The sequence below is a fragment of the Acipenser ruthenus genome, chromosome 52 (genome assembly GCF_902713425.1).
Source record: "Acipenser ruthenus chromosome 52, fAciRut3.2 maternal haplotype, whole genome shotgun sequence".
Classification (NCBI taxonomy): Eukaryota; Metazoa; Chordata; class Actinopteri; order Acipenseriformes; family Acipenseridae; genus Acipenser; species Acipenser ruthenus.
In genome coordinates this window covers 1,717,911-1,738,123 of record NC_081240.1, presented here as the reverse complement: position 1 = coordinate 1,738,123, position 20,213 = coordinate 1,717,911, and the positions used below count along the sequence as shown (strand labels likewise).

General features: G+C 42.1%; 2 protein-coding genes across 3 annotated transcripts; both read right to left on the bottom strand.

Moving 5' to 3' along the window:
- Window positions 1-504: 504 nt before the first annotated feature.
- LOC117965676 (UPF0193 protein EVG1 homolog) lies at window positions 505-11,633 on the bottom strand. Its single transcript, XM_059016234.1, has 7 exons — window positions 11,590-11,633; window positions 11,123-11,234; window positions 9,302-9,364; window positions 8,685-8,864; window positions 7,133-7,261; window positions 6,578-6,678; window positions 505-1,339 (listed from the first exon to the last, which is right to left on the bottom strand). Exons 2-7 carry the CDS (start codon window positions 11,223-11,225, stop codon window positions 1,241-1,243), a joined length of 675 nt encoding a protein of 224 aa, XP_058872217.1. The 5' UTR covers window positions 11,226-11,234; window positions 11,590-11,633; the 3' UTR covers window positions 505-1,240.
- A 901-nt stretch (window positions 11,634-12,534) lies between these two features.
- Window positions 12,535-18,753, bottom strand: LOC117965695 (trichohyalin-like). 2 transcript variants are annotated; one of them, XM_059016196.1, is made up of 4 exons: window positions 18,642-18,753; window positions 17,392-18,224; window positions 16,671-16,761; window positions 12,535-14,025 (listed from the first exon to the last, which is right to left on the bottom strand). In XM_059016196.1, the coding sequence occupies exons 1-4, from the start codon at window positions 18,643-18,645 to the stop codon at window positions 13,049-13,051; spliced, it is 1,905 nt and encodes a 634-aa protein (XP_058872179.1). In that variant the 5' UTR covers window positions 18,646-18,753; the 3' UTR covers window positions 12,535-13,048. The 2 variants fall into 2 exon arrangements, with proteins under 2 accessions (XP_058872179.1, XP_058872180.1); XM_059016197.1 differs by having other exon boundaries at window positions 12,535-14,016.
- Between the last annotated feature and the right edge of the window lie 1,460 nt (window positions 18,754-20,213).

The window sequence follows — 20,213 nt, the reverse complement described above, 5'->3', positions numbered from 1 at the left end:
TCAGGGCAAAAGACAAGCTGTCTGCCTCCTAATTACAGCTGTGCTGAAGGCTTTGCCTCACCCTCTGTAGAATTAACTAACTGCTTCATAAAGTGGAATGAAACCTGCTGCATAATGTTACGTTAACTTATTGAATCACATACCACTTTGTAGTTTTCCATATACTTAACAAAAAAACTTTTTTTTAGCAATATCATTTTGTAATTTTTTTGATTATAATATCTAACATGTTCATATAGTTTTTTTTTTTTTTCTTTTTTTTAATTATGTCTCATTCCTAATGTAGGTGATGCAAAACCTTTGGTCAGAGCTGTACATGCGAGAACGTATCTGAATTTTAACCCTTTACTGCCCAGTGTCCAATATATTTGAAAATACAACTGTGGCCAAAAGTCACCATTAATTTATTAAATATATATTATATATATTGTAACGTAGCCTCTCTGTAGTCTGCTTGTTTGCCCTTTAAAACATAGACCCAGACACAAGAATTGCACGGTGGAGGACTTTTGTGCACTTTTTATTTTCTCAAAACAAAACAAAAACCAAGCTCAAACGTAGAGCCTAACTATCAGACTAGGCGGCTAAACTGTTCACCAGACACCCAAAACTTTCGAACACGCAGGACTTCCCTTCATAAACCAGCTCCTAGGTGATCTATCTCTCTCTCTAATGGAACTGGAATCTTGTTGATATTTTATTTAACATCATGATGTAATCAAAGAAACTACAAAATTATATTGCAAACAAAAAAGTCTACCGGAAGCCATAATAGTAGTCCAGTAGTATTTCATGTTAGATTTCGAAAGGTCACATTTTTCAATGTGTTCTTTAAGTATCTGGAAAATTACAAAGCGCTGGTGTGTAATTCAATATGTTAACGTAACATTATTCAGCAGGTTTCATTTGACTTTATGAAGCAAAATGTGTTCAGCTGTAGGCATTAAATAGGCAGGGGAACATAGCCAAGGCAGTAAAGTGTTAAAACAGGTTTACAACAACAACAGAAAAATAATCGATGTTACTCGTCAACTTAAAGAGGTTGAACGAAACCCCCTTGAGCTGCAAAGGCTGTATTTTTAAAAAGTGAAGAGTGTAACTGGAGTGGAGAGCGTTCAGCACTTCACAGTGGAGCCAGACCACACCCTGCACAGTCACTACACCACCAGTGCACTGGATTGTGCTCTTTGAGTATTCAGTGGAGTGCAGGACAGTTCACAGGGAAATCTACACATTCAGATCACTTCTTTTCTGCTTCTTCTTCTTCCTGTTTTCTCTCCATCATCTTCCTCAGCTCCAAGCTCCTTTCTTTATCGATGATCTCCAGCTCTCGGATTTTCTGTGATTTGATAAAAAAAATAGTCAGATTTTTCAAAATACCAGTCCCTCTTACACACGTGTGTGTGTGTGTCTATGTAATTTATAGCAATTCCTAAGTCCGGTCTTCAGTTCCATGCTTTAAAAAAAAAAGAACTAAAAAAAACATAATAAAGTGCTAGTGATTCACCTGTGAGATCTCAGTGCTGATGATCGCTGCTGTTGTTTGCTATCTGTTTAAAGCCCCTCTAGTGATAATGCAGTGTAGTGCTGGTGATTCACCTGTGAGATCTCAGTGCTGATGATCGCTGCTGTTGTTTGCTATGTGTTTAAAGCCCCTCTTGTGATAATGCAGTGTAGTGCTGGTGATTCACCTGTGAGATCTCAGTGCTGATGATCGCTGCTGTTGTTTGCTATGTGTTTAAAGCTCCTCTTGTGATAATGCAGTGTAGTGCTGGTGATTCACCTGTGAGATCTCAGTGCTGATGATCGCTGCTGTTGTTTGCTATGTGTTTAAAGCCCCTCTTGTGATAATGCAGTGTAGTGCTGGTGATTCACCTGTGAGATCTCAGTGCTGATGATCGCTGCTGTTGTTTGCTATGTGTTTAAAGCCCCTCTTGTGATAATGCAGTGTAGTGCTGGTGATTCACCTGTGAGATCTCAGTGCTGATGATCGCTGCTGTTGTTTGCTATGTGTTTAAAGCCCCTCTTGTGATAATGCAGTGTAGTGCTGGTGATTCACCTGTGAGATCTCAGTGCTGATGATCGCTGCTGTTGTTTGCTATGTGTTTAAAGCTCCTCTTGTGATAATGCAGTGTAGTGCTGGTGATTCACCTGTGAGATCTCAGTGCTGATGATCGCTGCTGTTGTTTGCTATGTGTTTAAAGCCTCTCTAGTGATAATGCAGGGTAGTGCTGGTGATTCACCTGTGAGATCTCAGTGCTGATGATCGCTGCTGTTGTTTGCTATGTGTTTAAAGCCCCTCTTGTGATAATGCAGTGTAGTGCTGGTGATTCACCTGTGAGATCTCAGAGCTGACGATCGCTGCTGTTGTTTGCTATGTGTTTAAAGCCCCTCTTGTGATAATGCAGTGTAGTGCTGGTGATTCACCTGTGAGATCTCAGTGCTGATGATCGCTGCTGTTGTTTGCTATGTGTTTAAAGCTCCTCTTGTGATAATGCAGGGTAGTGCTGGTGATTCACCTGTGAGATCTCAGTGGTGACGATCGCTGCTGTTGTTTGCTATGTGTTTAAAGCTCCTCTTGTGATAATGCAGTGTAGTGCTGGTGATTCACCTGTGAGATCTCAGTGGTGACGATCGCTGCTGTTGTTTGCTATCTGTTTAAAGCCCCTCTTGTGATAATGCAGGGTAGTGCTAGTGATTCACCTGTGAGATCTCAGTGCTGATGATCGCTGCTGTTGTTTGCTATGTGTTTAAAGCCCCTCTTGTGATAATGCAGGGTAGTGCTGGTGATTCACCTGTGAGATCTCAGTGCTGATGATCGCTGCTGTTGTTTGCTATGTGTTTAAAGCCTCTCTAGTGATAATGCAGTGTAGTGCTGGTGATTCACCTGTGAGATCTCAGTGCTGATGATCGCTGCTGTTGTTTGCTATGTGTTTAAAGCTCCTCTTGTGATAATGCAGTGTAGTGCTGGTGATTCACCTGTGAGATCTCAGTGCTGATGATCGCTGCTGTTGTTTGCTATGTGTTTAAAGCCTCTCTAGTGATAATGCAGTGTAGTGCTGGTGATTCACCTGTGAGATCTCAGTGCTGATGATCGCTGCTGTTGTTTGCTATGTGTTTAAAGCTCCTCTTGTGATAATGCAGTGTAGTGCTGGTGATTCACCTGTGAGATCTCAGTGCTGATGATCGCTGCTGTTGTTTGCTATGTGTTTAAAGCCCCTCTTGTGATAATGCAGTGTAGTGCTGGTGATTCACCTGTGAGATCTCAGTGCTGATGATCGCTGCTGTTGTTTGCTATGTGTTTAAAGCCCCTCTTGTGATAATGCAGTGTAGTGCTGGTGATTCACCTGTGAGATCTCAGAGCTGACGATCGCTGCTGTTGTTTGCTATGTGTTTAAAGCCCCTCTTGTGATAATGCAGGGTAGTGCTGGTGATTCACCTGTGAGATCTCAGTGCTGATGATCGCTGCTGTTGTTTGCTATGTGTTTAAAGCTCCTCTTGTGATAATGCAGTGTAGTGCTGGTGATTCACCTGTGAGATCTCAGTGCTGATGATCGCTGCTGTTGTTTGCTATGTGTTTAAAGCCTCTCTAGTGATAATGCAGTGTAGTGCTGGTGATTCACCTGTGAGATCTCAGAGCTGACGATCGCTGCTGTTGTTTGCTATGTGTTTAAAGCTCCTCTAGTGATAATGCAGTGTAGTGCTGGTGATTCACCTGTGAGATCTCAGTGCTGACGATCGCTGCTGTTGTTTGCTATGTGTTTAAAGCCCCTCTTGTGATAATGCAGGGTAGTGCTGGTGATTCACCTGTGAGATCTCAGTGCTGATGATCGCTGCTGTTGTTTGCTATGTGTTTAAAGCTCCTCTAGTGATAATGCAGTGTAGTGCTGGTGATTCACCTGTGAGATCTCAGTGGTGACGATCGCTGCTGTTGTTTGCTATGTGTTTAAAGCCCCTCTTGTGATAATGCAGGGTAGTGCTGGTGATTCACCTGTGAGATCTCAGTGCTGATGATCGCTGATGATCGCTGCTTTTGTTTGCTATGTGTTTAAAGCTCCTCTAGTGATAATGCAGTGTAGTGCTGGTGATTCACCTGTGAGATCTCAGTGGTGACGATCGCTGCTGTTGTTTGCTATGTGTTTAAAGCCCCTCTTGTGATAATGCAGTGTAGTGCTGGTGATTCACCTGTGAGATCTCAGTGCTGATGATCACTGCTGTTGTTTGCTATGTGTTTAAAGCCCCTCTTGTGATAATGCAGTGTAGTGCTGGTGATTCACCTGTGAGATCTCAGTGCTGATGATCACTGCTGTTGTTTGCTATGTGTTTAAAGCTCCTCTTGTGATAATGCAGTGTAGTGCTGGTGATTCACCTGTGAGATCTCAGTGCTGATGATCACTGCTGTTGTTTGCTATGTGTTTAAAGCTCCTCTTGTGATAATGCAGGGTAGTGCTGGTGATTCACCTGTGAGATCTCAGTGCTGATGATCGCTGCTGTTGTTTGCTATGTGTTTAAAGCCCCTCTAGTGATAATGCAGTGTAGTGCTGGTGATTCACCTGTGAGATCTCAGTGCTGATGATCGCTGCTGTTGTTTGCTATGTGTTTAAAGCCCCTCTTGTGATAATGCAGTGTAGTGCTGGTGATTCACCTGTGAGATCTCAGTGCTGATGATCGCTGCTGTTGTTTGCTATGTGTTTAAAGCCCCTCTTGTGATAATGCAGTGTAGTGCTGGTGATTCACCTGTGAGATCTCAGTGCTGATGATCGCTGCTGTTGTTTGCTATGTGTTTAAAGCCTCTCTAGTGATAATGCAGGGTAGTGCTGGTGATTCACCTGTGAGATCTCAGTGCTGATGATCGCTGCTGTTGTTTGCTATGTGTTTAAAGCCCCTCTTGTGATAATGCAGTGTAGTGCTGGTGATTCACCTGTGAGATCTCAGAGCTGACGATCGCTGCTGTTGTTTGCTATGTGTTTAAAGCCCCTCTTGTGATAATGCAGTGTAGTGCTGGTGATTCACCTGTGAGATCTCAGTGCTGATGATCGCTGCTGTTGTTTGCTATGTGTTTAAAGCTCCTCTTGTGATAATGCAGGGTAGTGCTGGTGATTCACCTGTGAGATCTCAGTGGTGACGATCGCTGCTGTTGTTTGCTATGTGTTTAAAGCTCCTCTTGTGATAATGCAGTGTAGTGCTGGTGATTCACCTGTGAGATCTCAGTGGTGACGATCGCTGCTGTTGTTTGCTATCTGTTTAAAGCCCCTCTTGTGATAATGCAGGGTAGTGCTAGTGATTCACCTGTGAGATCTCAGTGCTGATGATCGCTGCTGTTGTTTGCTATGTGTTTAAAGCCCCTCTTGTGATAATGCAGGGTAGTGCTGGTGATTCACCTGTGAGATCTCAGTGCTGATGATCGCTGCTGTTGTTTGCTATATGTTTAAAGCCCCTCTTGTGATAATGCAGTGTAGTGCTGGTGATTCACCTGTGAGATCTCAGTGCTGATGATCGCTGCTGTTGTTTGCTATGTGTTTAAAGCCCCTCTTGTGATAATGCAGTGTAGTGCTGGTGATTCACCTGTGAGATCTCAGTGCTGATGATCGCTGCTGTTGTTTGCTATGTGTTTAAAGCCCCTCTTGTGATAATGCAGTGTAGTGCTGGTGATTCACCTGTGAGATCTCAGTGCTGATGATCGCTGCTGTTGTTTGCTATGTGTTTAAAGCCTCTCTAGTGATAATGCAGTGTAGTGCTGGTGATTCACCTGTGAGATCTCAGTGCTGATGATCGCTGCTGTTGTTTGCTATGTGTTTAAAGCCTCTCTAGTGATAATGCAGTGTAGTGCTGGTGATTCACCTGTGAGATCTCAGTGCTGATGATCGCTGCTGTTGTTTGCTATGTGTTTAAAGCCCCTCTAGTGATAATGCAGGGTAGTGCTGGTGATTCACCTGTGAGATCTCAGTGCTGACGATCGCTGCTGTTGTTTGCTATGTGTTTAAAGCCCCTCTAGTGATAATGCAGTGTAGTGCTGGTGATTCACCTGTGAGATCTCAGTGCTGATGATCGCTGCTGTTGTTTGCTATGTGTTTAAAGCCCCTCTTGTGATAATGCAGTGTAGTGCTGGTGATTCACCTGTGAGATCTCAGTGCTGATGATCGCTGCTGTTGTTTGCTATGTGTTTAAAGCCCCTCTTGTGATAATGCAGTGTAGTGCTGGTGATTCACCTGTGAGATCTCAGTGCTGATGATCGCTGCTGTTGTTTGCTATGTGTTTAAAGCTCCTCTAGTGATAATGCAGGGTAGTGCTGGTGATTCACCTGTGAGATCTCAGTGCTGATGATCACTGCTGTTGTTTGCTATGTGTTTAAAGCTCCTCTTGTGATAATGCAGGGTAGTGCTGGTGATTCACCTGTGAGATCTCAGTGCTGATGATCGCTGCTGTTGTTTGCTATGTGTTTAAAGCCCCTCTTGTGATAATGCAGTGTAGTGCTGGTGATTCACCTGTGAGATCTCAGTGGTGACGATCGCTGCTGTTGTTTGCTATGTGTTTAAAGCTCCTCTTGTGATAATGCAGGGTAGTGCTGGTGATTCACCTGTGAGATCTCAGTGCTGATGAGAGCCTCGTACTGTCTCCCTCTCCCCAGAGCTGCCATGTCCTCCAGAAACTGCTGCCTCTCGCTGATCTCATCCAGCACTGTACGAGAACAAAGACACAGAGACACACTGACAGCACTGCAAGATAGAGAGAGTCACAGAGTCACACTGACACACACACAGCACTGCAAGATAGACAGAGCCACAGAGTCACACTGACACACACACAGCACTGCAAGAGACAGAGACACAGAGTCACACTGACAGCACTGCAAGATAGACAGAGCCACACTGACAGACCGACAGACAGACAGACAGACAGACAGACAGACAGAGTGACCTGCAACTCAAACACAGACCATTAGACACGCATGTTCCGAGGATATAGGGGGGTGTCTGTCTGTCTGTCTGTCTGTCTGTACATCGGTATACCTGTCCTATTCTGCACAAGCTGCTGATGTACGTCATGGTCATTCATTTTCTCCTCACATGGACAGCTCTGACTTTCCAGAGCGGATGTTACTGGCAGGCTGCTTGACAATCCTCTCACTCACCCTCCTGGAAGCGGTCTCTCTCCGGCTCCGGATCTGTCGGGGCGCTGCGTTTTCGGGGTTTGTTTTCAGGGGCGTCCTGTCCCGTGGCCAGCAGGTTCTGTAAGCGCCTCTTCTCTTTCTCCTGGTCTCCTGTGGGGGGATAGCATTGCCAATCAACACACCATGCTATTCTAATCCAATCACATGTATTCAATAGCATGCTGAGATACTGTTTAAGTGTTTGTAGCTAACAATGTCAAGGTCAAAGGTTTTGCATCACCGCCTAGAATTGTAGGATTGAGACATCATTACAAAAAAAAATACATATGAACATAATTTTGATTTTATTTGTGCATGCTTTTCTAACACTTATGATTATAAAATGTTTAATTATGATAGTCAAAGGTGTGATTACAAATTATGTTGGTGTTAAAAGATCTATTCTAATAAAAGGTATGTTTTGAAATCCTCCACGGTCTTGCTTGCTGCGTGTGTATCTGTCCCTAGCAGATCAAAGTGACGGGGAAGCTGCCCAGAGGTATCAAGGTTGGTGGCGGGTGGAGTGGAGTGGGGTGGGTTAATTGATGATTGTGTGCATGTAAAGTTTTGCGATAGAGACTTTGCTAAGAAGGTGCTCTTGCCCACACTGCCTGGCCTGCGAGTCCCTCGGTTTAAATAACTTTACATATAAAGGGAGACTAGGGGGTTATTATCAACATACAGCTCAGGCCAAACGTTTTGCATCACCTAGAATTTATAGATATGAACATAATTTAGATCTTTTATTTAACATCATGTAATCAAAGAAACTACAAAATGATATTGCAAAAGTCTACCCGAAGCCATAACAGTAGTGCAGTATGGAAGAAGTCTCTATCATTCTGGTAGGGTGGATGGGGGTGCATTATTATAACAGTAGTACAGTATGGAAGAAGTCTCTATCATTCTGGTAGGGTGGATGGGGGTGCATTATTATAACAGTACAGTATGGAAGAAGTCTCTATCATTCTGGAAGGGTGGATGGGGGTGCATTATTATAACAATACAGTACGGAAGAAGTCTCTATCATTCTGGTAGGGTGGATGGGGGTGCATTATTATAACAGTACAGTACGGAAGAAGTCTCTATCATTCTGGTAGGGTGGATGGGGGTGCATTATTATAACAGTATGGAAGAAGTCTATCATTCTGGTAGGGTGGTTGGGGGTGCATTATTATAACAGTAGAACAGTACGGAAGAAGTCTCGATCATTCTGGTAGGGTGGATGGGGGTGCATTATTATAACAGTAGTACAGTATGGAAGAAGTCTCTATCATTCTGGTAGGGTGGATGGGGGTGCATTATTATAACAGTATGGAAGAAGTCTCTATCATTCTGGTAGGGTGGATGGGGGTGCATTATTATAACAGTATGGAAGAAGTCTCTATCATTCTGGTAGGGTGGATGGGGGTGCATTATTATAACAGTAGTGCAGTATGGAAGAAGTCTCTATCATTCTGGTAGGGTGGATGGGTGCATTATTGAGCTATCAGGGTTCAGCATTGTAGGTCAGTGCATGTGGCACAATACTCACGAATGGGTCTGGGGCAGAACTTTTCTCTCTCGTAGGCGTTTCCGGAACGGCACAGCTCGGCGCTGCGCAGCTGGGGTTTGCCAGACACTCCAAGGGTTTTGATTGGTGCAGGGGCAGGGGGCGGGGCTTTCTGATCATCGCTGGAGGTGGGGTTACACTTCAATGGGAGACTGTCCCCCTCTGAGTGGAGATCGAGAGATCGAGAGAGAGAGAGAGGATAGGAAACAGCGCCCTCTGTCTGCGACTCTGGCTGCATTCGCTCTGCAGCTTGTAGATTCAATAGCGCTGCATTCTATTATTGGGATCAAGCATTCCACAGAAATCAGGTGCTGAATCAGACGAGGGTCGCTGGTGTCCATCCGGCTGATTTACCATTCAGAGTAAAACAAGTGAAGAAATAGCTGCTTGAGTTTGTGATGATCACTAACTCTGCAGAAGAGAACAGCGATCCCCAGCTGCTTTCTCTTCACTCGTGCATTCTGAATGATAAATCAGCCCGATCGACACCCTCACCTGTGCAGAGCTCCATCCAGACAATGCAATACTGGGTTTGTGCAGCTCCAGATTACAGTCCCTACTCTCTGATATATTAAAAGCATGTTCTTGCAGCGACTCACTTTTCATCCTGATGTTAAGCTGTCTCTGCTGAAAGCTGGTCAGTCTGGATTCCTGCATCATCACTGAAACCCAAATAAAACAGAGAGCTGAAATGCTGAGTTGAACAATACTGTGCTTGCACAACATGTGAGGGGAGGCATATTAGAAGAGAGATCATGTTTTATAAGCAATGCATGTGAAAACATGTGCCGTCTCTATCTGTGCCTAGACTAGCCTCATTTGTGTGCCAAACACGGTGCATGAAAGTATGTGCTACATATAACAGATACTTATATATTTTTTATCTAACCCCAGTGTGTTTACAGCTAGGGCCAAAAGTTTTGCATTATCACCTTATAGAATGAACTCACTCAGCTTCATAGAGTCCAATGAAAGCTGCTGAATAATGTTCCCTTGTTAACATATTGAATTCCACCCCCTCTATATAGAATGAACTCCCTCAGCTTCATAGAGTCCATTGAAAGCTGCTGAATAATGTTCCCTTGTTAACATATTGAATTCCACCCCCTCTATATAGAATGAACTCCCTCAGCTTCATAGAGTCCAATGAAAGCTGCTGAATAATGTTCCCTTGTTAACATATTGAATTCCACCCCCTCTATATAGAATGAACTCACTCAGCTTCATAGAGTCCAATGAAAGCTGCTGAATAATGTTCCCTTGTTAACATATTGAATTCCACCCCCTCTATATAGAATGAACTCCCTCAGCTTCATAGAGTCCAATGAAAGCTGCTGAATAATGTTCCCTTGTTAACATATTGAATTCCACCCCCTCTATATAGAATGAACTCACTCAGCTTCATAGAGTCCAATGAAAGCTGCTGAATAATGTTCCCTTGTTAACATATTGAATTCCACCCCCTCTATATAGAATGAACTCACTCAGCTTCATAGAGTCCAATGAAAGCTGCTGAATAATGTTCCCTTGTTAACATAGTCAATTACACACCGCTTTGTAGTTTCCCATAGAACGAAAAACTGACAAAATGAAAAATGTGACATTTCAGAAATCTGATATGAAATACTACTGGACTACTATTATGGCTTCCGGTATAGACTCTTTTTTTAGCGATATCATTTTGTAGTTTCTTTGATTATATCACGATGTTAGACAAAAGATCGAAATTATGTTCATGTATTATTATTATTTTTATATATATACTTGTACTTGCTAGAACCGAAGTCATTGTATTTTATCTTGCTCTGAATTGTATTAATACTTGTACTGTGATTCTTGAAATGTATTTTTTGTTTATGACTGTAAGTCGCCCTGGATAAGGGCGTCTGCTAAGAAATAAATACTAATAATATTACGTCTTAATCCTAAAATTCAAGGTGATGCTAAACTTTTGGTCAGAGCTGTAAAGTTTGCTTTGTCACATCCACCACAGTGCAGCACTTACTCTATAATGTAAAGCAGAGCTATGCAAGCTTACAGGTTAGAAAGAGCAATACTGATTACCACAGGGCTGGGAATCAGACTCCCGCTGCACAGCAGTGTGATCCAGTCCTGGTTTCACTGGGAGTTTAATAATAAGACACATCTGAGCTTGTTAGCTAGACACACTGGGGCTGATCAAGCTGGTAGCATTAAAACCTGGACTGGAATAAGTGACACTGCTGTGCAGTAGGAGTCTTATGGCCTCGTGCCAGGTATTTATTATCATATAAAATATATAAAGTAATGGATTTTAAAAAAGATCATGAATAACACATTTGTAATAATCAACAGTGACGTCATGCATTTGTAATGCAAGTTTTTTTTTTTTTTAATTATTTTATATGATATATGATGAATTGTGAATGGTGGTTTCTCACGTTTCATCAGCTCCTGTGTCTCTTTGCTGTACTGGGGCTGTCTGGCGTAGTTCCATAGCCCAGAACCAGCCGCTGTCTTCCCAGTCCTGTTACTGACCGACATGACGCGTCTCTGTGCCGGGAGAGGGGAGGCAAACACATTGTACACCTTATAACATCTCACTGCGTGCAGAGCACAGCGGCGTGTAGCAACAGTACTGTGAAATAATGGTCAAAACGTATTGTGAATGCATTGTGTAATCATAGGAACAGCGTGGTAGCCCGAGCAGCGAAATTATACATGAAAAACGTTTAACCACAATGGCATCAACATGTTTTTTTAATAATTACTGGCGCAACAAAACACTTTTACACTTGACTTGATAAATAATGAAAGGGTCAACAAAACTGCGTACATAAAATGCGAAACAACGTCAGGATACAGGTAAATTCAATCGCAAAATTAGTAAACACAACGTTAAACTTACCTTGGTGTCCTCGAACGCCGTCTGACTTCCGTCTCGAAAGGACGCGAATGCCGCTGCCATGGTAACTGGCGAAGGGGCGGATAGGTGATGTCATAAACCACGCCCCTCACAGCGTTATTAATACACACGTGTATTTTTTTTTTTTTTTTATTACAGCATAGTAAATGAGATTTAGTTTTTTAAAAGTGCGTATTGGTAACGTCCACCACCGGGTTCTTTAAGGCATTGTTTTAGAGAAATGAAAACCTTGTGTTGTGGAAAACAGTAAAAAATGTAATTTTCTGGACAAATGCATTACGGTTTAAATATACGTGGTGTTTTGGGGGGGTTGAGACGTACTTAATTTATATTGAATTACATACCGATTTGTAGTTTATCATATACTTAAAAAAAACTGACAAATTGAAAAAAATGTGACATTTCAAAATCTGACATGACATACTAAGACTGTTATTATGGCTTCAGGTAGACTTGCAGTATCATTTTGGAGATTATTTGATTACATGATGTTAAATAAAATATCGAAATTATGTTCATTATATATATATATATATATATATATATATATATATATATATATATATGATGTCTCAATCCTAAAATTCTAGGTGATGCAAAACGTTTGGCCAGAGCTGTGTGTTGATAATAACCCCCTAGTCTCCCTTTATATGTAAAGTTATTTAAACCGTGGGACTCACAGGCCAGGCAGTGTGGGCAAAAGCACCTTCTTAGCAAAGTCTCTATCGCAAAACTTTACATGCACACAATCATCAACTAACCCACCCCCCACCCCCCACCCCACCCCACCCCACACACCTTGATACCTCTGGACAGCTTCCCCGTCACTTTGATCTGCTAGGGACAGATACACACGCAGCAAGCAAGACCGTGGAGGATTTATATAATAATAATAATAATAATAATAATAATAATAATAATCTTTATTTTATATAGCGCCTTTCATGTGCATCTCAAATCACTGAACAATAAAACAACAACAACAATAAAACATAATTTGTTCATACAATAAAAGCCAGAAAAGTGGTTACAGAGTCACTATCCCTTTAAAAACATGCCTTTTATTAGATTTTTTTTAACAGCAACATAATTTGTAATCACACCTTTGACTATCAGAACTAAACATTTAATAATCATAAGTGTTAGAAAAACAGACACAAATAATAAAAAACTAGACAGTGTAACAATGCATTCATAATACATGCTCTATAGAAACACACTATTGATTCTAAACTGATTTTCTCTACTTGTGTTTTTTCCAACATGTCAGCTTATAGTTCTGATAATTGATCCAGGAATCTTGCGTCTTCAACCAGCTTAAAGAAAAAGAAAATACCCTTAAACCTGTTTGACCTGCACGTGCATTTCTATTGAAAAGTCTTCTGTATGTTGTGTTCTGTGTTGTTGTTCAGTACTGACTGGTCTACTGGTCTACTGGACCTCACTGTATAGAACAGAGTTCCCCTAATGCTGAATATTTTTGTATGAAATAATAGAAGATTTCTGCTTCTTCTCTTGCTCTTTGCTTGTAACGTGTCAATAAAGATGTGCACTTTCTCTGTTGCCTTTCCTTGTACTCTAACAGTAATGCTCTCTTTCTCGTTTCTCTCTCTTCTTTGTCTTGAATTTCCTCTTCTATCTGCCTCATTTTCTCTTGAAGCTTGTGCTGGTACTTTTCCTTCAGCTTCTCCATCTCCAGGTCTATTTGCTCTTTCTTCTTCTTCATGATCTCTATTACTCTTTCTTCTATTTTTTCATTTACTTGCTTGTACATCTCACTGGTGTAGTAGGTGTTGTTGTTTGCTGTCACCATGGCCTCTATTTTCTCTATGAGCTTTGTGACCTGAGTGCGATCGTTCTTTTCTTTGTTGTTGAAGGCATGATACCTGTACCCACATTCCAACAGCAGCTGCTCGAGATCATCTTCAGCTTCTTTAACATATTGCTCAATCGTCTCCTCTCCCTCCAGATCATCCCTGTGGGTAAAAAGGATGATCATGTAGTTTGCAGCTCTCTCACCAAAAATCATCTTGATGATCTCCACGGTTCTCTTCTCTTCCTCTGTGAATCGGCCGAGCTGTAGCACCAGGAGGATAGCGTGGGGTCCCGGGGAGGACAGAGAAATGCATTTTGTAATCTCACTTTTAACTTCCTCAAAAGACATCATCATATTATAGAAGCCTGGTGTGTCAATCACAGCAACGCGTCTCCCAGCAACTTGTCCTGTTCTCTTAACACACTTCTTGGTTTTTGAGTTGCGGCTGGCGTTAGACTCAAACTCCTTTCTGCCCAGGATGGTGTTTCCTGAGGCACTCTTCCCAACTCCACTTTTCCCAAGCAGCACGATCCTGATTGCCGATGGGCTGTTAGTTTGTGTTTGTACAACCTCGTTTGCTCCAGCCTCATGCCCTAGTCGTACTAGAAGAAAAGGAAAAGTTTATTTTCGAATCCTAGACATAAAGATACAGTGCCTTGCGAAAGTATTCGGCCCCCTTGAACTTTGCGACCTTTTGCCACATTTCAGGCTTCAAACATAAAGATATGAAACTGTAATTTTTTGTGAAGAATCAACAACAAGTGGGACACAATCATGAAGTGGAACGAAATTTATTGGATATTTCAAACTTTAACAAATAAAAAACTGAAAAATTGGGCGTGCAAAATTATTCAGCCCCCTTAAGTTAATACTTTGTAGCGCCACCTTTTGCTGCGATTACAGCTGTAAGTCGCTTGGGGTATGTCTCTATCAGTTTTGCACATCGAGAGACTGAAATTTTTGCCCATTCCTCCTTGAAAAACAGTTCAAGCTCAGTGAGGTTGGATGGAGAGCATTTGTGAACAGCAGTTTTCAGTTCTTTCCACAGATTCTCGATTGGATTCAGGTCTGGACTTTGACTTGGCCATTCTAACACCTGGATATGTTTATTTGTGAACCATTCCATTGTAGATTTTGCTTTATGTTTTGGATCATTGTCTTGTTGGAAGACAAATCTCTGTCCCAGTCTCAGGTCTTTTGCAGACTCCATCAGGTTTTCTTCCAGAATGGTCCTGTATTTGGCTCCATCCATCTTCCCATCAATTTTAACCATCTTCCCTGTCCCTGCTGAAGAAAAGCAGGCCCAAACCATGATGCTGCCACCACCATGTTTGACAGTGGGGATGGTGTGTTCAGGGTGATGAGCTGTGTTGCTTTTACGCCAAACATAACGTTTTGCATTGTTGCCAAAAAGTTCGATTTTGGTTTCATCTGACCAGAGCACCTTCTTCCACATGTTTGGTGTGTCTCCCAGGTGGCTTGTGGCAAACTGTAAACGACACTTTTTATGGATATCTTTAAGAAATGGCTTTCTTCTTGCCACTCTTCCATAAAGGCCAGATTTGTGCAGTATACGACTGATTGTTGTCCTATGGACAGAGTCTCCCACCTCAGCTGTAGATCTCTGCAGTTCATCCAGAGTGATCATGGGCCTCTTGGCTGCATCTCTGATCAGTCTTCTCCTTGTATGAGCTGAAAGTTTAGAGGGACGGCCAGGTCTTGGTAGATTTGCAGTGGTCTGATACTCCTTCCATTTCAATATTATCGCTTGCACAGTGCTCCTTGGGATGTTTAAAGCTTGGGAAATCTTTTTGTATCCAAATCCGGCTTTAAACTTCTCCACAACAGTATCTCGGACCTGCCTGGTGTGTTCCTTGTTCTTCATGATGCTCTCTGCGCTTTAAACGGACCTCTGAGACTATCACAGTGCAGGTGCATTTATACGGAGACTTGATTACACACAGGTGGATTCTATTTATCATCATTAGTCATTTAGGTCAACATTGGATCATTCAGAGATCCTCACTGAACTTCTGGAGAGAGTTTGCTGCACTGAAAGTAAAGGGGCTGAATAATTTTGCACGCCCAATTTTTCAGTTTTTTATTTGTTAAAAAAGTTTGAAATATCCAATAAATTTCGTTCCACTTCATGATTGTGTCCCACTTGTTGTTGATTCTTCACAAAAAATTACAGTTTCATATCTTTATGTTTGAAGCCTGAAATGTGGCAAAAGGTCGCAAAGTTCAAGGGGGCCAAATACTTTCGCAAGGCACTGTATCTCTATTTGGAAATGTAACATTTGGAACACCTGTAGCGTAGCTGAGGGTTAAATTACAACACAATTCAATGACAAACATTTCAACTAGAAATTTTTTTTCAATGTGTTTCCATGTTGGAACATGCAAATTAAGAGGAGTGGCTGTATGCTAATTATCCATGAATGGGACATTACAAAGTAAGCAGCGAAGTTCCGAAAAATGTAGGATTACACGTCCCCACATGTTGCTACAACTGTTTGATATACCTGTAATTTTTTTTTCTTTTCGTTGTTAATATCCTGACAACTTTTTACACTTATAATTTTATTATTTTCAAAATGTCTGCTCTAGTGCTATGGTTTGAGATCTATGATCTAAATCACTGCAGGAAGAGCGATTAAAAAAGAACAAAATAACATGACAACAAGTGCGCTGGCTTTTCTGTTCCGTACCACATCATGGATCGTTCTTGCTGTGTTACCTGTTTGACAATGTGGGCAAAAATCTTTACACTGTCAGTGCACTAGAGCGGACATTTTGAAAAGAGCTTTGAAACAGACTTTAAAGTAATAAGTAGGGCAGCAGTGTGGAGTAGTGGTTAGGGCTCTGGCCCGGAGGGTCGTTGGTTCAATTCCAGGTGGGGGAACACTGCTGCTGTACCCTTGAGCAAGGTACTTTATCTAGATTCCTCCAGTAAAAACCCAACTGTATAAATGGGTAATTATATGTAAAAATAATGTGATAACTTGTAACAATTGTAAGTCGCCCTGGATAAGGGTGTCTGCTAAGAAATAAATAATGATAATAAAGTTTAAAAAGTTGTCAGGATGTTAACAATGAAAATAACCCCGCTATTTACTCTTTAAGCTTGCAGGTGTGATTGGCTTGATAGTCACGTAAGCAGGAATGGAAAACAGAAGAGGAGAAAATAAATTTAAAAAAAAACATAAAATAATGGCATAGAACTGTCGCTCCCTCATCTCCTTACTTTTTTGAAATGCTGCGCCCCGCCTGTGTATCTCCTCCTCCTGTCTCTCCTTGGCTTTCCTCTCCTCCTCTCCTCTCATCGCTGCTGCAGCCTAAACCCAGTAAATATGAAAACAGAATCACTGTCACTCATTCATGGCTAATCATTCAGTCTCAGTTACTGTGCTGGAGTTTCAGTACTTTTTATTTTATGAGTCTGATTAAACTAAATAAATATTTATTATGTTTAAAAAAAGAAAGGGTAAGAATCTCTAAGTTTAGGCTGCTTCTGCCATCAACAATGTGGCCAAGTAACCCCTCACCACTCTGTGTCTCCTGAGTCTGTCTCCACTTCATGAACAGCTGAGTCCTCTGGTCCAGGTTTCTGTGCTGAATTTAAAGTATTGGCTATTTCAACTCCTCTTAAGATTCTTAGATTGGGTGCAGAATTTATTCTGCAATTCTAGTCCCGGATCTATAATGTGAGGAATGATTGATCGTTGCTCTTATAGATTTCTTCTACAGATAACTAATATACGGAGGAGGTAAAACCGAGGTCCTATTGTAAGTGACTCTGCAGCAGCAGTTATTGATGCATAGACTATAGTTCACCCTCTAGTCTCTGTAACTCGCTTTCGATAACAGCGTCTGCTAAATGAGTAAATAATAATCACAGAAATGTCTTCATAGACAAAGAGAGGAACGAGTCACTGTTTTAAAACGGATGTTTCTTCCTGTTTTACCTTTTTTACCAGCTCCTCTCTCGCTCTTTCCAGTCTCATTCTCTCCTCCTCCATCGCCCTCCTCTCTCTCTCCATCCTTTCCTGCTGCTCTTGTAGCGTCCTCTCCCTCTGCCTCACCTCCGCTTCTCTCTGCTGGATCTCCTCCTCCCTGTGTATCTCCCCCTGAGTCTCTCTCACTCTCCTCTCTGCCTCCTCCCTGCGTATCGCCTCAGCCTCCCGGTACATCTCGTTGGTGTAACAGCCTCCTCCTCTCGCCTCCAGCATGCTGTCTATCTTCCCCAGCAGCGCTCGGACCTGGGTGCGATTGCTCGTGTTTTCGTTGCTGAAGGCATGGCAGCGGCCCCCACACTTCTCAACCAGCTCCCGGAGGTGTCGGTTCTGTTGCACAAACTCCTCGATCGTCTCCCCTCCGAGCTCATCAGCGCGGGTGAAAAGAACGATCGCGTACTTCCAAACTTCATCTCCGAACATCTCCTGGATTTCCTGCACCGTCTCCTCCTCCTGCTTCGTGTATCGACCCACAGGCATCACCAGGAGGAAAGCGTGGGGTCCCGGGGCGCACAGGGAGATGCATCTCACCATCTCCTCCTTGAGAGCCTCTTCAGCCAGCCTTGTGTCGACGAAGCCGGGGGTGTCGACCACAGACAGACGCCGACCGGCTACCTTCACCGAGCCCTTCACACTCTGCTGGGACACGGAGCAGGCAGCGGACTGGGAGTCAAACACCTTACTGCCCAGGATAGTGTTTCCAGAGGCGCTCTTCCCAGTCCCGGTCTTCCCAAGCAGCACCATCCTCAGCTCAGATGGGCTGCCCTGGGCTGGCTGACTCCCTGCTGGAAAACGGTGTCATCTTAAACTTGATATCAGCTTGATGTTACAGAAAACCCCTAAGTGATTCAGAAATTATCATTATTATTATTATTATTAAAATTGCATATGAGGGTCGACGAGACAGGAACAGTTCATTCCTTATCTTATTCATTAAACAAATTGTTTCCTAAGTTCGCATATACCAGCTGGGTCTATTTTAGTTCATATTCTCTTGATGTTATTAGTACTAGTTTTACCTGATATTCCAGTTAACATTATCGTTCTACAACCCGATTGCAATGAGTGACGCAGTTATTTACCTTACAGGTATTCGTTTACTTGAATAATAATCCATTAAATAAAATTTATATATTTTTCTCCCCAAATCCATCATTTTTAACCCCACATCGCTATCGAAAACAAACACACAAAAAGCTCACCCATTGGCAGTAAACACGGTTTGTTTGCTTGTTATCCAGAGGAGGCGATCGCGTTTCTTCCAGCGGGGCGAATGGAATAAAGAGTTTCCTTCTTCCTTATCGTTTAACCTTTATCAGCCACCCGACAGTAACGCCGCCTCCCGGTTACTGGAACACAAAACCACTTTTTCAGGAACAGTGGCTTGTAACCTAGGCTGAGACCAAATCAAAACTTTGACAACCCTCTAACGCACTTAACAAAACTGTATTTAATAGCGTTTTTATTTTTTTAATGTATTTTATTTATTCTACTTGTAACGCCTGCAAGGTCACGGAAGCGTACAAACGCACCACAAACCTGCCTTGAATTCCAAAACATCACAAGAGGTAGCAAGTGTTGAATGTAAAAGTACTAATGTAGCCTGACTACGCCAGTTCAGTGCGATAAGGCACCGGACGAATTACAGAAGATCCTTTAGGTTCTTTTTATTCAGGTAACAGATCTAAAAATGTAGGAACAAGGTCGCCAAAAAATAAATAACACAGATACATTTTATCAAGCGTTTGTTTATTGTAAACTTCCAATAGCAACACATGGTTTTAAACGGCACTGGTATAAGACAATTCCATTCACCTATTAATAGTTAGCAAGATTTCAAGCAGGTAAACAAAGTTCACATTAATGAGGTCATGGATTAAAGTGCAAATGTAACAACGCTGCTACCCAGCAGTAAAGTGGAGATACACATTCAAAGACACAGTAAAACTGTCATAATAAAAACAATACCACGGTACAAAAGTACAAACACCCACATCACACACACACAATGTCCGTGCAGGGGAGGGAACACACAGAGAGCGAGAAAAAAACCAGCATCACAATATACCTAATTCCGTGCACTTCTTAAACTCCAGTCGACTACCAAATAGGCTAAAACACTCGGGCCGTTCGCGCTCATAATTCAACATCAGTATCACTGGTCCGTTTCAGTCTCTCTCACTCGTCGTTCCCCGCTCCAAACACTGCGTTCCCACTCCTGCACAGACATACAAACCCCAGGATGGCCATCCCGTTTGTGAAAACATGTGCTATTTATATGCAGGTGCGTAAATAGATCAATAATTCAATTACTAGGTGCTCAACAGGGCAAACAGGGAAGCGGGTGGAGAAGCCAACACAACGTGATACAAATCAATTATCAAAAAGTATCAGACAACACAAAGCGTGTACTAATCAAATCAATAAAATATTTTTTTTTTATAAAAAATAACATACAAGTGTAAAATAAATTTGAACAGGGCATTCTTGACACATACATACTCATAAAAACAAAACGCTATTAAATACAGTTTTGTTAAGTGCGATTAGCGGGTTGTCAAAGTTTTGGTCTGGTCCGGGCCCTATAGTTTGAGGCAATGGTGTGCCATGCAGTGGCCTGAAACCGAGTCTCCTGAAAAACTTATATATAACCCTACTTATTTGTGTAAACCTGAAATAACGAGGTTCTGTTTGGTGGCACCACACACTATATAAAGTAATACAGAACAGAGACGCGTGTTAAAGTATGCGCACAACGAGAGATGAAATGCATT

Bases quoted from the DNA above. Each gene is read 5' to 3' on its own strand.
- LOC117965695 (XM_059016196.1), bottom strand. The intron at 16,762-17,391 runs GTAAAACAGGAA...TACTGGGTTTAG, and splicing joins GAGAGGAGCTGGTAAAAAAG to GCTGCAGCAGCGATGAGAGG. The intron at 14,026-16,670 runs GTAAGGAGATGA...CTTTTCTTCTAG, and splicing joins GGGCGCAGCATTTCAAAAAA to TACGACTAGGGCATGAGGCT.
- LOC117965676 (XM_059016234.1), bottom strand. From the start codon at position 11,225: ATGTCGGTCAGTAACAGGACTGGGAAGACAGCGGCTGGTTCTGGGCTA. The intron at 8,865-9,301 runs GTGAGTCGCTGC...ATCTCCACTCAG, and splicing joins GCTTAACATCAGGATGAAAA to AGGGGGACAGTCTCCCATTG. The intron at 6,679-7,132 runs GTGAGTGAGAGG...GTTCTCGTACAG, and splicing joins GAGAGACCGCTTCCAGGAGG to TGCTGGATGAGATCAGCGAG.